Source organism: Pelophylax lessonae (genome assembly GCF_965119305.1).
Source record: "Pelophylax lessonae genome assembly, chromosome: 5".
Taxonomy (NCBI): Eukaryota; Metazoa; Chordata; class Amphibia; order Anura; family Ranidae; genus Pelophylax; species Pelophylax lessonae.
In genome coordinates, this window is record NC_138772.1 from 489,861,480 (window position 1) to 489,878,559 (window position 17,080).

The 17,080-nt window shown below is 43.4% G+C and overlaps 1 protein-coding gene across 1 annotated transcript in view; it reads left to right on the top strand.

Annotated features, from left to right (window-relative positions):
* The window catches only part of FZD6 (frizzled class receptor 6), an 86,913-nt gene that overhangs the window by 37,258 nt on the left and 32,575 nt on the right, over positions 1–17,080 (top strand). The window contains exon 2 of the mRNA XM_082259889.1: positions 16,311–16,507. Within this exon, the coding sequence (XP_082116015.1) occupies positions 16,311–16,507 (197 nt within the window). The remainder of the gene's footprint in view (positions 1–16,310; positions 16,508–17,080) is intronic.

Below are 17,080 nucleotides of genomic sequence, written 5' to 3' on the forward strand. Positions count from 1 at the left end.
ATTCTAAATATTGCTTAAGAGGGTGTATTAACAGTCTGTTTACCTTTGTCCCATTTCAGGTTATTCACTGGACTTGAACTGTTTAAATTATAGTAAACTGGAAAAATGGGGGTGTGCTAAAACCTTTGACTGTTATTTTATACAGTATGCATGAACAGTAAGTTTTAAATATACAGTAAAGAATAAAAAGGCATGTGGAATGCCTTATGTATTTGACACCTACTCTATACATCACTTATTTTCATTTCTAACAAAAGTTAAAAAAATAAGGGTCTGTAAAGATCTGCATTAAAATTTGTATTGTTCCTTACGTTGGTGGTAAGTAAAGTGTCCCCCCCCCCCCCCCCCCCACACCTGTAATCAGTAAAATGAACCAATAAATCCAATACACTGGCGGTCAGTTAGAAGAATGACTCCTTGGGAATATTTAAAAGATCATTGCTGATTGCTGTCATTGGTTATTTATCTGACATGCAGAAATTCTTCGTGCTCAAGGAATCTCCAGCAACCTCTGGAGAACCCTGGATGAGAGGCTGCTTTAGACCTTGCCTTCAGCTTATTGCATACACTGGATTATAATGAACACTGCTGCCATTGGCCCTAGTAAATTCTGGTTTTGTAACCAGAAGCAGGGTTCTCATCCCAACAGAGGTACCTTCTTTTTATTTTTTTGGATTTTCTAGCCAAAATGCTATGAGTATTTGTTTTTCGAGCAGGTAAGTCAAACTCCTTCTTTGCACATAAATCAGGACCTAAGCTGCTTAATATTTCTAAAATGATTCTAAAATCTAAATGGACTTGCATATCCTGAAGTGAAGTTCCGCTTTAAGGATTCCGGACCCCATGACGTACCACATTTGGCATGTCATTTTTTTTTTTTGTGGGGGGTGGGGTCGGGTACCTAGTTTTGCTAGGTACCCAGCTCCCACTTGGGCAACCCGAGCAGAAGTTTTCCTCTCTCCCTCCCTCTGCAATCTTCTTGGACGTGTCACAGGTCCCAGAGGATTGCCCCGGCCATTCAGGAGGCGCAGCACAACTCGCATGTGCGCACCCGGCTGTGAAGCCACAAGCTGTCACAGCTGGGTACCCACTATTGATGCTGGTGCCTGGGTGAACCTAGGGAAAGAATCGAGGTTTCAGGTGGCTGGATGGTGATACAGGTGAGTGTGTGTTTATTGAAAGGCCGCTGCTACACTTTTTGTAGCTGCTGGCTTTTAATAAACACTGAAACGTCTGGAACACTGCTGTACGTTGAATAATACAGAAAACATTTTCTAACCTCCTTTCTTAATGGTAAAATATTGAAGGTTACAATTATGTCCATTCCCAATGGGAATGGGGGCATGATCTGAGGGAACCCCAGGGACACCGGAACAGGCTCCTTGTGCATTTGGAGGCACGCGCATCCACCAGGACCAGGACACATAGGCCATCAAACAGAACCCAGAGGGAAACCCAGGATCACCCATTTGCTGTGCATTGCGTTAAGTGCATTTTCATTAGGGGCACGGAGCACCGCACTGAGCACAGCAAGGTAACAGCACAGTACAGCACCGGCACCTTAAACATCCCTTGGTTTTCACCTTTGTGGCACAAAAAGGAAACGCAAATAACTGGACTGCACACCAGAGATATTTATTTATTTTACACAGAGCCCCTTTCTATAGGTGCATCACATCAGGATTAGCAGGATCGCATACTAGAGGAACTTCCTCTGCACTGAGCACTTTATTACAGTGCACTTCATTGGGACTAATTAGGAGTTTTGTTGATGTACCATTTCAACTTATTGCACGAGTGCACTTTATATATTTTATCATTTACAATATATATTTTTTATATGTTGCATTTGTTTAACTGCACTGAGTCACCTTTATGAACCTATGGTAGGTTCATTTCACCAAACAGTTGTCACCAATATTGGTTTATTAATTATTTTACAATATATTGCTTTTATATGTGACTATTTATCACGGACACTGAACACCGGTTGGTCACCAGCACTTTCTTATTTATCAATTTATTTGTATAAGGATATTGTTTCTGTATATGCGTATACCAAGTTTTTGTATTGCTCACCATAGAGAGAGACTCCACATTCAGAGTAGCGCCACCACCCATACACAATGATTATATACATTCCCAAAATACTGTAATCTATTGGTATAAGGTACCGTACAGCTTTTAGGAGTCCAAAGCGGCCCCTCTTTATCGTTCTCTGGCCTATTTGAGTTTGAGGCATCTGCTATTACAGACAAGTACAATGATGGGTATATAACCCCAATTCCAAAAAAGTTGGGACGCTATTAAATGACAAAACAGAATGCAATGATTTGCACATCTCATCAGTCTCATATACCCATTTGCTATTCACAATAGAAGATAAATAATATATCAAATGTTTAAACTGAGAAAATGTACCATTTTAGGAAAAAATTATGTCATTTTGAAATTGATGGCCGCAACACGACAAAGTGGTACTAAGAATGAACTAGTTAAGTTGATTGGCAACAAATGTCCGAGGGGTTGATTTAAAGCGGAGTTCCGGCCACAAAATCGACATAATCGACATAATCGATTTTGTGACCATCCGCTTGCTTTTCCTCACCTGAAACAGAAATGGATAGTTAGGATTTTTTTTTTTTTTTTACTTACCTTGTTATTGTAGAAAGATATACTCCCCTTTCTTCCACTTCCTCCCGCAGCCCGCGCCGTCACTTCCGGTTTGCAATGATTCCTGGGAGCTGAACGTCATCGCTCCCAGGAATCAATGCGACGGCACCGGCCCCGCTCGTCACTTCCGGTGCGACGCCGCATTCCCCGCTAAACAGCTTCTGGGCATGCCCAGAAGCTGTGGAGGAATGCGGCGCCGCACCGGAAGTGACGAGAGGGGCCGGTGCAGGCACATTCTGGGAGAAGAAGACACGGAAGAGGACGCAGAAGAGGATCACGCTGGCTTCAGCTGCCCACATCTGAGATGGCAACTCTGGAGAAGAAATTTTAAAAGTGAGTATTTCTTCTTGCAGGTAAGTGCGAACCGGGACAGATCAGAGGCTAGCCATTGTGGAATGTACTAGCCCTGACTGTCCCGGGGGTATTTTCATTGAAAAAATGTTTTTGAACTTTAATAAAAGTGGAGTGTGCAAAATCTAGTGCAGCTCTTCAAAGAAATCAATCAGCTTCCAGGTTTTTTTTTTTTGTCAATGATGAAGTTAGAAGCTGATTGGCTACCATGCACAGTTGCTCCAGATTTTGCACTCCAGTTTTAGTAAATCAATGCCAGAGTGTTTCCGAGGTAAAGATGGGCAGATGTTCACCAATCTGTGAAAAGCTGCATCTAAAGATTGTCAAACAATTTTTGAATAATGTTTCTGACTGTAAAATTGAGAAGCCTTTAAATATATTCTTCTAAAGTGCATAATATCAAAAGATTCCAAGAATCTGGAATCTTTTGTGAAATAAAATGGGTTTGAGATTTGCAAATCGTTGCATTCTGTTTTTGTGTCAATTTTACTCAGGGTCTCAACTTTTTTGGAATTGGGGTTGTAGTATTGCAGAGATATATCATAGGAGTAAAGCCTCATACACATGATGAGAATATCAGACGAATGAGACGATTTTGTGCATGCTAGTCTTATATGAAGAGGTTACTCAAGTTATGAAAATTCTCGTTCCACAGAATGCAGCTTCGGAAGCAATGTCATGTGTTGTATTGTATTCTTTGGTTTCCGAGCATGTGTAGTCTTGCTCTTCCGATTTTTTTTTTTTTTTTTTTTTTTCCCCCCGACAAAAACTGTACTGATTAAACGAAAATCCTACAATCTCTGGTATCGTACGAGAAAAATGTTTGGGTTTGTCCCTTCTGATAATTTTGGATGAACGGTCTTAATTGGCTTTTGAAAGCGGTATACTAACGATCAGGTTATCGTACGATCACTTTGGCCTCTTTCACACGGGTGCACCGCCCAACGGAGTCCATTCTGCTCAGCGGGGGATCGATCCGCCGATCCCCGCTGAGCAGGCGGATGACAGCTCAGTCTCCGCCCTGTGTGCGGAGACAGAGCTGCCAGATCCCCGCTGTCCTCTATGGGGAGATCGGATGAGAACAGACCGCCTATCCGTTCTCATCCAATCCTCCAGACGGATGGAAAATAGGGTTTCCAGCTGTCTGGATTTCCCAGCAGGGTCGGATCGGAGAGCAGCGGGTGTCAGTGGACATGTCACCGCTGTAATCCGCTGCTCCATAGGGATGCATGGAGCATCCGATCCGGACCGCCTGAAAAACTGATCGGGCGGATCGGATAGGATCGCCCGTGTGAAAGCCCATTTTGAAAGCTTTATATTTAGTATGATTTTCTGATTGTGTGTACTCTGCATTGGGAAGCTGCAGTGACAGACGGGTTGTTAATAGATTGGGATAGAAAATCAAAGCATTCAGTGAAGTAGCCGCTTAAAGCACTTGAGGCACTCAAATATGTCTGTTCTTGATAAATGATTGTAGCTGAGCTATCCTTTCAAAAAAAAAAAAAGAAAGTTGCTCCTCTTTAATTTAAAATCTTTTACAATTTAGGTTTTCTTTTTAAATAGTTAACCTACTGAAAATGGTATTTTCCCTATGGACAAAGGAAACGTTGACATGGGCCTGTGTATAATAGTAACTCGTGTTTGCCCTCCACCACAGGTGATCAGAATGTGTTACCCTCCCCTCATGACAAACATCTTGTGAATGGTGCAGAAAGATTGGACCGCAACTCAATGTGCCACGGAGCCTTCTGTATCATCTCTCCCAGTACTGACCATTGTGGTCTTTCATGCGCTATGTTTGAATTGCTGGGTGTGGTGACCTGTACATACATGCAAAGGAGTTCCAAAGAATATCTGTAACATTGCACTACCATTATGTTTTTGGGCAGTCTGTCACAAAACAGAAAGCTGTGTTGAAAGCCTCCCAATGAAAGCTGACAATTTTAGTCAGAGAATAACTATTTCTATCTGACTCTTGTTTTATAAACACATCATACGTTTCCTCTTGGGCTCGGTTCACACTAGGGCGACCTGTGCGGCGACCTGGTCGCCTCACAGGTCGCCTCCCATAGGGAAGCTGCGGACCCGTTCTAATAGGAGCGACACAAGTCGCTCCGACCTAGAAAAAGGGTCCGGAGCTTCTTTGGGGCGTCCAGGAGGCGACCGCCATAGACTTCAATGTTATGAAGTCCGTGGCGGCCGCTCCGAGGTCGCGGCGCGCTGCTCGCACCGCGGTCTCGGAGGTCGCCCCGGGAAGTAGCGTCGCGGTAATGTGAACCGGCGCTTAGACCCCGTTCACACTGGGGCGATCCGACTTGCCGGGGAGAACTCACAGGTCGTGGTGCGCAGCTCGCACCATGACCTTGGAGCTGCCGGCACGGACTTCATAACGTTGAAGTCAATGCAGGTCGCTCCAGGTCGCCCCAAAGAAGCTCCGGACCCTTTTTCTAAGTCGGAGCGACTTGTGTTGCTCCTATTAGAGCGGGTCCACAGCTTCTCTATGGCAGGCGACCTGTCAGGCGACCAGGTCGCCTGACAGGTCGCCCCAGTGTGAACGGGGTCTTAAAGAGGTTGTAAACCCAAAAAAAAGATAAAACCCTGTAAGACAGGCATAATGAGCTAGTATGCTAGTATACTTACCTTTGAACAAAGCCCCCCACAGTGCCACCCGCTCACCAGTGACACGGCCAACATGTTAGGCCGTCCTGCTTCCTGGTTTGTATCTGATTAGCCGGAGGCGCGATGACATCACTCCGGCACGGGAGCCGCCGTTCACGGCACAGGGCTCTGAAGAAATGGCACGGGCGGCCGTTCCTTCTGAGTGCATGCGCCAATGACCTCATCGGCTGCATGAAATGTAAATATCTCCTAAACCGTGCAAGTTTAAGAGATATTTACAGTACCTATAGGTAAGCCTTATTAAAGGCTTACCTATAGGCAAAAGTTATAAGAGTGGGTTTACAACCACTTTAAAATGAGAGCCTTCAAAGTGAACTTGTGCTAATGTAAAGATAACAAAATTATGACCTTGTAATTTTCATAGAATGTTTAGGATACGCTAGTAACCCTGAAACCTGCAAATCCAAGCTACCACTTTCTGTACCTCATTATTTCTTAGTGGGGCTATCCACCACAGTTTTGGACCAGTAGTGAAGTTCAGTAAGAAGTGAGCCCATACTCCAATTTAGCTTAGATTTTTCAACGGAAATGTGTATGTTCAAGCACTCTGGCGTCTCAACGCTCCCTGATCAGTTATGAAGGCTTGTAGATGTACTGTAATAACACTTAAAAATAAAGAAATACAAGTACAAATGTATTGGCTTCTCCTATTTCACATGTCCTCCTACAGACATAAGGTGATCCTTACCCTTTAAATCCATTGTATTCGCCGTTTCCATAAGTCCTCCTACAGATATAATGTGATCCTTAAAGCCTGGTGGTACACACTAGCAGGTTGAATTAAAAAAAAAAAAACTGCCCGCTCCAGTTGAAGCCGTTGTACTAATGATCTGACGTTAGTGCAGCAATCTCCCCCACTGAGCTGTTGTGTTCTAACAGGGGGACGCCTCCAAAACCACCACCACCACCAGAACACTCCGATCAGCGCTTTTAGCCATTGGCTAAGAGCGCTAATCGGGGGCCAGTCAGCTGCTGGTTTGGCTGGCTTCAGTCTGACTAGCTGGTGTACACACAGGCTGAATGTTGGCTGTTTTTTTTTTTTGAACCGGCGTTCAGCCCGTGTGTACAGGGCTTAAGCCTAGTACACATTAGTAGTTTAGTCGTGTTTTTATTCAACCCTGCGCGCTGAATGTAAGATAAAAAAAACTGAAGAGTTCAGTAGGAGCCACTATACTAACAATGTACAGTGATCTCCCCTGCGGAGTTATTGTGTTCTGACAGAACACTCCGATCAGCGCTGACAGAACACTGGGATCAGCGCTATCGGCCATTGGCTGAGAGCACTGATCGGGAGCTGGTCAGCTGCAGGTTTTCCAGCATGCTCATCCCACAGAAGCCAGCCCGACTTTTGTACACATGGGTCGAATGTCGGCCGGTTTTTATTAAACCGACCGATGTCAATTGGCATTCAGCCCGTTTATACGAGGCTTAAAGCGGAGTTCAACCCAAAAGTGAAAGTTACGCTTTAAGGACTCCTGACACATTTGGCGTGTCATTTTTTTGGTGGGGGGGCGGGTACCTAGTTTTGACAGGTATCCACTCCCACTTCCGCTAGGCGGCTCGAGTGAAAGTTCTCCACACCCCCTCCCTCCCTGAAATCTTCTGGGACACGTTACAGGTCCCAGAAGATTGCCCGGCCATGCATGTGCAGTGCGCACTTGACTGTGAAGCCGCAAGCTGTCACAGCTGGGTGCCCACACTAGTGATGCTGGCGAGAGCCGAGGGAGAGAACCGAGGGTTCGGTCAGCCGCATCGCTGGATCCTGGGAGGAGAGTGTGGGTTTATTAAAAGTCAGCAGCTACACTTTTAATAAACACAGAAATGGCTGGAACTCCGCTTTAAGCCTAGTACACACTAGTAGTTTAGGGTGTGTGTGTGTGTGTGTGTGTGTGTGTGTGTGTGTGTTTTTTTTTTTTTGATTCAACCCAGTGGGCTGAATGGAGAAAAAAAAAAACTGAAGAGCTCAGGAGGCGCCGCTATACTAGATCTCCCCTGCTGAGCTATTGTGTTCCCCCACCCCCCTGATTGACTCCCGTTCAGCACTCTCAGCCAATCAGCAGAGCTTTATTGTTCATGCCCCTTCAACATGCTTCTGTCAGACCGGCTGCCGGACAAACGGGCCGAGTGTTGGTTGGTTTCTATTGAACCAGCCTATGCCGCCCAATTTTTGGCCCATGTGCACTTGGCTTTACCTTACAAATCCATTGTCATCTATTCCACCTCTTCCTGCAGACATAAGGTGATCCTTAGGGCTCTTTCACACGGTCCACCTCCGCAGGCGGATCCGTGTTGCTCAGCGGGGATCGATCCGCGATCCCCGCTGAGCCGGGCAGATGACAGCTCCGTCTCCGCTTGCAGAGCAGAGAGGGAGGTGTCTCAGCACCCGCTGCCCTCTATGGGGGATCGGATGAGAGCGGACCGCTTGTCCGCTCTCATCAGATCCGCTCCGCTCCGATTACTGAACGGATGGAAAAATAGGGTTTCCATCCGTCCAGATTTCAGCACAGGATCAGATGCGGATGGCAGCGGGTGTCAGCGGAGGTGTCTCCGCTGACACCCGCTGCCCCATAGAGCTGCATGGAGGATCCGATCAGATCCTCCTAAAAAACTGACAGGCGGATCTGATCGGACCGCCCGTGTGAAAGAGCCCTTACCCTAAAAATATATTGTCTTCTCTACTCCACCTTTCCTAGACTTGATGGTCGTTACTCAACCTTCCTAGCTGTGGTCAGAATGGGCAACAATTGTATGACTGTATACTCCACGCCACTGTTTCTGGACTTCCCTTGCAGCTCATTTGTCAAACAGGTTATTCTGTATTTTTTAAGCTAGTACCTTCATAGGCATAAACATGCATGTTCGGCCAAAGTCAACCTGCATATCTACAGAAAGAGATTTTGCACAAAAGAACTTTGTGAGTCAGATCGTACTTGTATCTAACCTAATCGCAGTAAGTAGCTGTGTGGCACAAGTTGTGTAGCAGTAAACACTGTAGGCCTACTGGCTAAGCTCATATCACTTTCACAGTAAGCCCTGTACTATTACTTCTACAAATAGGATGATCTGAATAATCTTTACAAGGAAGTAATAAATGGTTTATTTGCTTCCTTCCGTTTTTTTTACTAGCATGTAAGAATAATAATCAATTGAATTCTGACAAAGCCGAGAAGTTCTACTCAATATTTTTGGCTTCACTGCTACTGGCTTTGCTACATATATATCAGTGTATTTCTCTGTAGACTTAAATGACAAAATCATCAAACGTACCTAGCATACGCAGAGCAAGCCCATCAATCGACTGCAGCAATTGGGTTGTTCTCATATCCTCACAGGGTCTAAGGGGTTGTTGGGATGGGCTTTGCCCTCCAGATTTCAGTGGTGCCCCCCAAAGACCACCAGTGTGATTGGTTGAAACTGTGTTGTGATGGAGGGGAATCCGTTGTAATGAAGGGGGCGGGGACTAATGGAGAGACTGTGATGTGAAGGGGATTGACACTGAAGTGATGGGTGGAATCTGATGTGAATGGGGAGCACCCCATGTAGCACCAAGGAGTGGGTAACCTCATCCAGTACAGATATCGGTGTACTTCAGCCCAATAAATGTTGTAAAGGACTGGGGAGTCTCAGGATTTTGCATACTTTTAAAGGATGGCGTGACTATGCCCCCCCCCCCCCTGACATTTTTTACTACGCTTCGGATCAGACAGGCTAGATCCTGCCCTGCATCCTCATAGAAGACCCCTCTTCAAAACCCCTGTAAAGACATTCTGCTTTAAAATTGATGCAAATGTTTTAGTGGTTGTCCCAATCCAACCATACATTTGTGTAAAATCTGCCACTTTAGGATTAGAACAATTAAAGGGATTGTAAAGAAACATTTTTGTATTTTATTTTAGAATAAAACATTTTTTTTTTTACCTGCTCTGTGCAATGGTTTTGCAAGCAAAAGCCCAAACCTCCTCTTCTAGGGTCCCCCGCCAGCGCTCTTGGCCCCTTCCCCTTTCCGAGTGCCCCCCCCCCCCCAAAAAAGTAGCTTGCTCTTAGGGCACTCGTGCTCCCTTCCAAGCCGGCTATCTGCATCCATAGGATACAGAGAGTGCAACTCAGCCTTGCCCCCGCTCCCACCTCACTGGCTGTGATTGCCTCTCAGCCAATCAGGAGGGAGGGACCCAGAAGAGCCTTGGGCTTTGTGCACATTGCTGGATTGAGATCAGGCTCAGGTACCGTGCCTTGAAAAATTATTAATACCCCTTGACATTTTCGATATTTTGTCATGTTACAACCAAAGATGTAAAGGGATTCGATTGGGATTTTATGTGCTAGACCAACACAAAGTGGCACGTAATTGTGAAGTGGAAGTAAAATGATAAATGGTTTTCAAAATGTTTTACAAATATCTGAAAAGTGTGGCGTACATTTGTATTCAGAGCTCCCTTTACTCTGATACCCCTAACTAAAATCCAGTGGAACCAATTGCCTTCAGAAGTCACCTAATTAGTAAACCTGTCCACCTGTGTGTAATTTATTCTCAGTATAAATAGAGCTGTTCTGTGAAGCCCTCAGGTTTGTTAGAGAACCTTAGTGAACAAACCGCATCATGAAGGTTAGGTTATCAAAAAAAAATATCCCAAGCTTTGAACATCTCATGGAGCACTGGTCTACCCATCATCCGAAAATAGAGTTTTGCACAACTGCAAACCTACCAAGACATGGCCGTCCACCTAAACTGACCGATCGGGCAAGGAGAGCATTAATCAGAGAAGCAACCAAGAAGCCCATGGTAACTCTGAAGTAGCTGCTGAGATCCACAGCTCAGATGGGAGGATCTGTCCACAGGACAACTATTAGTTATGCACTCCATAAATCTGGCCTTTATGGAAGAGTGGCAAGAAGATGGCCATTGTTAAAAAGAAAAAAAAAAAAAAAAACCCATAAGAAGTCCCGTTTGCACTGCAGTTTGCAAGAAGTCATGTGGGGAATACAGCAAACATTTGGAAGAAGGTGCTTTGGTCAGATGACACCAATATTGAACTTTTTTGGTTTAGATCAAAGCATAGTACCTCGATCAGTAGAGGTGAGGTCTTCCATTCTGTTTATTTCCTCTACCTTAGCCAGTCACAAAGCAACGGAGGGGGGAATCAAGTCTGCCTCAACAGATCAGGTTTGCAGCCTTTGACCATGTTCAATAGATGGGGTAGGACTGAGCGGTAGTAAGGAATGGAATCAGGCGGGATCTAGGTACCGTACGTTTTTGAGAGATTCGCCTCGTTTCAACTCAGAGGCTGATTGCAGGATATTGCCCAAGGGTGTCTCTACATCTCCAGCAACAGTCTGAAGAGCATGGGTACAGGTGGTTAAGTTAAGCTGGAGTCGAGTACCAGCCGCTTGTTTACTTCTGCCCGTCTGAGAGAGACCTATGGATCCTCTCCTGTAGATCCTGCTGCCTTCTTAAAGTTCATTACATGGGATCCGCTTTTGCTGTATTCATTCTGTAAGTAGCATAATGTATTCTTCCTATTTCTCCGTTCTTTAATGTGTGTTTATAAACTCTCTGAATCACAGCGGTGAAGTCACAGTAAGTACACAGGCCTGTGACCGATGAAAGACTTGTGTGTTCAGCCACTTGGAACGGTTTCCAGCTCAAATAAAGACTGTTTTGTCCACCTCGGTGGCCCTCTGAGCCCCCCTCACATTTAATAGAGTCAAAGCACAGGAGGAAATTTCAACATTTTGGTGTTTTGACTCCTTATGAGCCCTATCAATGTTGTTTTTTTTATTCATGATAAAACTTTGGCTCTATTCATATCATTAAAGAGCTGTGTGTAATGGGGAAGGGCTGTGCGCACTATTTGAAGGGCTATACTCTGGGGCTGAAAATGGAAACTGGGCATAAACCGAGCTGCTGCTTATAGTGACTAGATTTTGTTTCATTTCAAGGTTATTAGGCAAAAATATATTTTTCTTACAGCTCAAAAAAATATGGGCAGCTCAGAATGTTTGGACACATCGCCAATTGCTAGTACTATACTCACAATAGTTGTATTGTCTGATTTTTTGTTTTGGCACTGGCGCTTTGTTAGTAACATTTTTTTTAAAGGGCTGCACCTAGAGATGTATCCCTGCTCAGTAATTCGGCATTTCATCTAGACATGTGCACCAGCCTACTCCACTGTTGACCGTAATCTAACAACCCCTATACAAAACAATTTGGGCGCCACTCAAAGCACTGCAAAACTTCACCCTGCAGTCCACAGCACAGATCCGATGCTCATCCAGGCTAGCAGAAAACAAAAGGTGGAAACACTGCACAGTGGAACCCAGCCACTATACTGTATAGAGAGGGGAAGATAAAACTTCAGCCTGAACTCCTCCTGAATATGCTCCTCTGATATGTTTTGCCCCACCTACGGGTCTCAAGCCTAGAGATCAAGCGTTCAGGTGTGTGGCGTTTGCACCTTCTGTTTCCAATCCAACAACCTCTATTTGTGAAGCTAGAGTCGCCTACTACAGATTCCTTGCTGTGTCTTTTAAACCCAATATGATTTTCCTCACCATTTGGACTTTTGCTTTTCCCGTTTGATTGTAATTGGCGGTACATACATCTAATAAAGGAGAATGACTGACATAGCACTAGCTTTATGAAGCATTTTCAGTGACTCCGTGGTACTTACTGGATTCTGACTGCAGTAGATTGCATACAATTCTGAATAAGGTCAAATGTATATTGGTTCCCTAGTTCAAATACACAGGGCAAGTTCTTTTAACTCACTCTGAACTTTACAGCAACTTTAAGAATCGCAACAGCATATGTTCCCTAACACGTCCTCCTTATAGGTCGATATACAAGTCAGTTCTTCCAACGGGGACAACTGTCTGGCTCAGTGGCGGATCCCGGGGGGGGGGGGGGGGGGGGGGGGTTGCGCAACGTTCAATTGCCCCTCCCCCCACCCAAAAAAAATATTACCTACTCCAGTCCCAAGTGCAGACTCCCAGGGTCTCTCCCAGGCCAGCGGTGGCGGCACCGAGAACCTCTGTTATTGTAGTACTGCCGCGCCGCTGGCCTGTACATCCCCTGCAGTGCACTGGTTGCTATCGCCGCCTGGCGTCTAGCAACCAGTGACATCACAATAGCCTGAGGAGGAGGAGAGCGAGGCCCCAGCATTCAGAGTGGAGTACCTAGTGGAGTGTTGGCTCTACACACCACCTCCCTCCAGCTTGGCCAGGCCAGCGAGGTGAAAGAAGCAAGCAGATGCTGGCTCAGCCTGGCTGTCTCCTTAGAGTCTCAATTGGGAGCTATTCCCTACTTATAAAAGTGAGTACAATTAATACTCTATTGTCTAAAATCACACAATACAGTCAGGTATGGTTCCCAAATTTATGAAACAAAAGCACTTCTGATAATCAAATCAAAACCGTTGCAATTTATTATTTGTCTATCCGCTATTCTGTGAAGCTGGACTTGATCATTAACCACTTAAGGACCAGGCCTATTTCTGACACTTGATTCTTACAAGGTAAAATCAGTATTTTTTGCTAGAAAATTACTTGGAACCCCCAAAATAATAAATATATCATTATTATAATATTTATTATCCTTATTTTTTTTTTTTTAGCAGAGACCCTAGAGAATAAAATGGAGATTGTTGCAATACTTTGTCACACTGTATCTGGGCAGCAGTCTTACAAATGCCATTTTTTTTTTTTTTTTTAAATTCACTTATTTGAATAAAAAAATTTAAAAAAACGTAAAGTTAGCCCAATTGTTTTCCCTAATGTGAAAGATAATGTTACGCGGAGTAAAGTGATCAAACGTCATGCTTCAAAATTGTGCACACTCGTGGAATGGCAGCAAACTTTGGTACTTAAAAATCTCCATAGGCTTTAAAAATTTGTACAGGTTACCAGCTTAGAGTTACAGAAGAGGTCTAGGGCTAGAATTATTGCTCTCGCCTGGATGATCGCGGCGACACCTTTTGGGGCAGTGCCCCTCCCGAGACTAGACTCTGGGTCCGCCCCTGGTCTGGCTGGATTTCATTTTACTTTTTCTGAGAGATTTCTTCTTGCTACCTATTGGGTCTCCTGAAAACTAAGTGGATGATGGAAAAACTGTACAAAGGTTCTAACCAGCCGTCTGCACTATCCAGAAATGAAAAAAGGGTTTTAGTTATCCCTGTGAAGGTTCTCATTTCTTCAGATCATGGTATGGGCAGGAGATTACATTGAGCTGAACTTGTTCTGTAAGAAGCTACTTGGATGAGCAACGAAAAGTTATGTTCAACATTACAGAACACGTTCAGTTGAACACGACTAACTACTAACTGTACCATGACCTGAATAAACCTTTAGGCTCCATGCTCAAACGATAGAATAAAACACTGGATGAAAAATGCTGATAATAGCGGCTTGTAGTAGCATTTTAGGAGCATTCATAGTTTATCAGCATTTTTACAGTACATGGAAAAAAAAAAGCTGTTAGGGGTGTTTTTTTTTTTACATTTAAAGTATATAGAAACCCTTACCTTATAAAACAAACCCATTTGGTTAAAAAAAAAAAAAAATGAAGGCAAAACATTTGTGTGTGTGTGTGTGTGTGTATATATATATATATATATATATATATATATATATATATATATATATATATATATATATATGTGTATATATATATGTATATATGTGTATATATATATGTATATATGTGTATATATATATGTATATAATATAAAAATGTTATATAAATACATTTTATATATTATAATTTTGTTTTTTTATATTCTAATATATATATTTTTTTTTTTGTGATTACATCTTTGTTTTTGGCTTGCATAAAGGGCCTAGAGAGCTAGGGCTGGAGAAACAGCAGCAAATGCTTTCCCAGCGAAAGGCTGTGGAGGGAGGGGGGCAGACGGCAGTAGTCTGACCATTGGCAGACCGGTAAGCTGTCCTCACACCATGGCCAGAAAACTGATCGCACTGGGATGGATGTGCTTACGAAAGGAACACAAAACTTTTTTTTTTTTTGACACAAGTACATGGTGCTCACTGGCTCTGATGGACAATAGGCTCCAGCTGCTGTCTCAGTCAATGAGAAGGGAGAGTGCCAGGAGAGCCTAGGCTCTCGCGCATATCGCTGGATTCAATTCTAAGCCCCCTAAACCTTAACACCGTTATGAATAAGCCTTTTTTGGACATTTTGTTGCTTACAAGTTAAAAATCTGTATTTTTTGCTAGAAAATTACTTCGAACTGGAAGAAATACTTTTTCATGAATAAGAAAGAAAAAAAAAACGTTGTTAGCCCATTTTTTATTTTTATTTTTTGTATAATGTGAATGATGATGTTATGCCGAGTAAATAGATACCTAATAGGCTCCCAGTTGTGCTAATGGAGGTATCTGCGGCTGGTTGTCTCCGAGTCGTTGGTGTTGCGGCTGGAGGCCTATTAAGTAGGTCGTAGGGATTTTTCTTGTGAGTGAGTAATGCCCACTAGGACCTTGAGGCTCCAGTTACACTGCATTTACCTGGTATTTAAGTTATGTTTTTTGTTTGTGTTATTTATTACTTTGGTTTATAAAAGGCTGCTTTGGCCTCCACCTGGTTGTCAGTGTGATTCTTGAAGAGGTCGGAGGGTATAGTACAGGTCAAAGCAGAAGGACAAGACCTCTTTTTAGTACCCTAGTCATGAATTCTAGTCCAGAACCATTCACTAGGCCACCTGTGCTTAAAAACCTGGCACTTTATTCAATTATTATGCCAAACCCTACCGGTCCACTAGAGGTGCACCGAATGGAAATGTTAGTGCCGAAACTAAAAATTCAGGATGCAGTTGGGAAAAGAGTTTTTCAAAAAATTATATATATTTTATGTATAATTGAATTTGACTTTTTAATGAATTGAAGTGAATATGAATTTGTTGGCCATTTTTGGCACCTTAAGCACAAGAAAAGCTAAAGAAAAATGTATCCCTTCAAATTCTATGTATATCTTCACACACTGGTCCATTGCACTTCAGTTGTGGTGTTAAAAATCCCGCTGCATTTTTGGTCAGTTCAAAAACCACACCAAAATACACCTCCCTGTTGAAATGCATTGAAAACGCAGCAAGAATGCATCAATAATGCAACCTTGTTACGATTTATGATGCAGTTTTTGAGTCCCAGGCCTATGAAAAACACACCATAAGCATGGTAAAATTGCAGCAAAATAGATGTAAAATTGCAATCGTTTTAAACGCCATTATCGGCACCGTTTTCTCATAGGCAAATTGTCGTTAAAACCATTTTCGCCCGATATGTTTCCAACCATTCAGGGTGCCACTGTTGGGACTGATGGCTGCTCCACAAGTGCTTTACTATAAATAGATGTGTGAAATAAGTTCCCATCTGGTTCTACACCCTGCTTACTTTTTGAAGCGAACCTATTGCAGTTAGTATTCAGCTTCACTGTAAATAACATAAGTAAATGTTGTCTTGCACACAGGCATTAATAATGGTGATCATATTATTATTTTGTTTTTTAATGCTAAAAAATGTTACTTATCAAAGACAGAATCTGAAAATGTCATTCAAAAGAAATAAAATTATTATTTATTTATTTTTTCTTTCTGCAGCCCTTTTTCCCTCTGCTGAATCTTCGGTGTTCCTCGGAAGTTCATTATTTTATGTGTTTAGCCTTCTTCCCAGCCTGTACCGAGCCCAGAAACATTGTGCTGCCCTGCAAGGAGATGTGCAAGACGGTCTACTCTGAGTGCAAGCCTCTCATTGATACCTTCGGCATAACCTGGCCTGAAGAATTGGAATGTGATCGGTGGGTTCAGTGTTACATATATGCAAATCTTGCATTCCTTTGTATAAGTTCGGATTTTTTTTTTTTTTTTTTTATTGAAACTGCGCTTTATGTTCCAATCAGGGGGAGAGCTGTCTGTAGCTTAGAGAATCATTCATTGGATACACGTAAAACGGGGCTCGCCAGACGTTTGAGTGATATTTAGTAAGAAAATTGGTGCTGTAAGGGCTTATTTACACTTGCATCGACTTTCACACACATTAAAGTGCCTACCGCTTCAACATGCTTTTTTATGTGTTTTTGATGGTTTAATGAAGCTTGGCAAATGCCCTGTCTGTGTTTCTTTTCTATTTTGTTTTAAATGGGCCCAGTAGAATGCCAGCTCATTAGTATCCCTGTTCAGCAGAGCCCCAGCTCATTAGTACCCCTGTTCAGCAGAGCCCCTGCCCATTTATTACCCCTGTTCAGCAGAGCCCCAGCTCATTTAGTACCCCTGTTCAGCAGAACCCCAGCTCATTTAGTACCCCTGTTCAGCAGAACCCCAGCTCATTTAGTACCCCTGTTCAGCAGAACCCCAGCTCATTTAGTACCCCT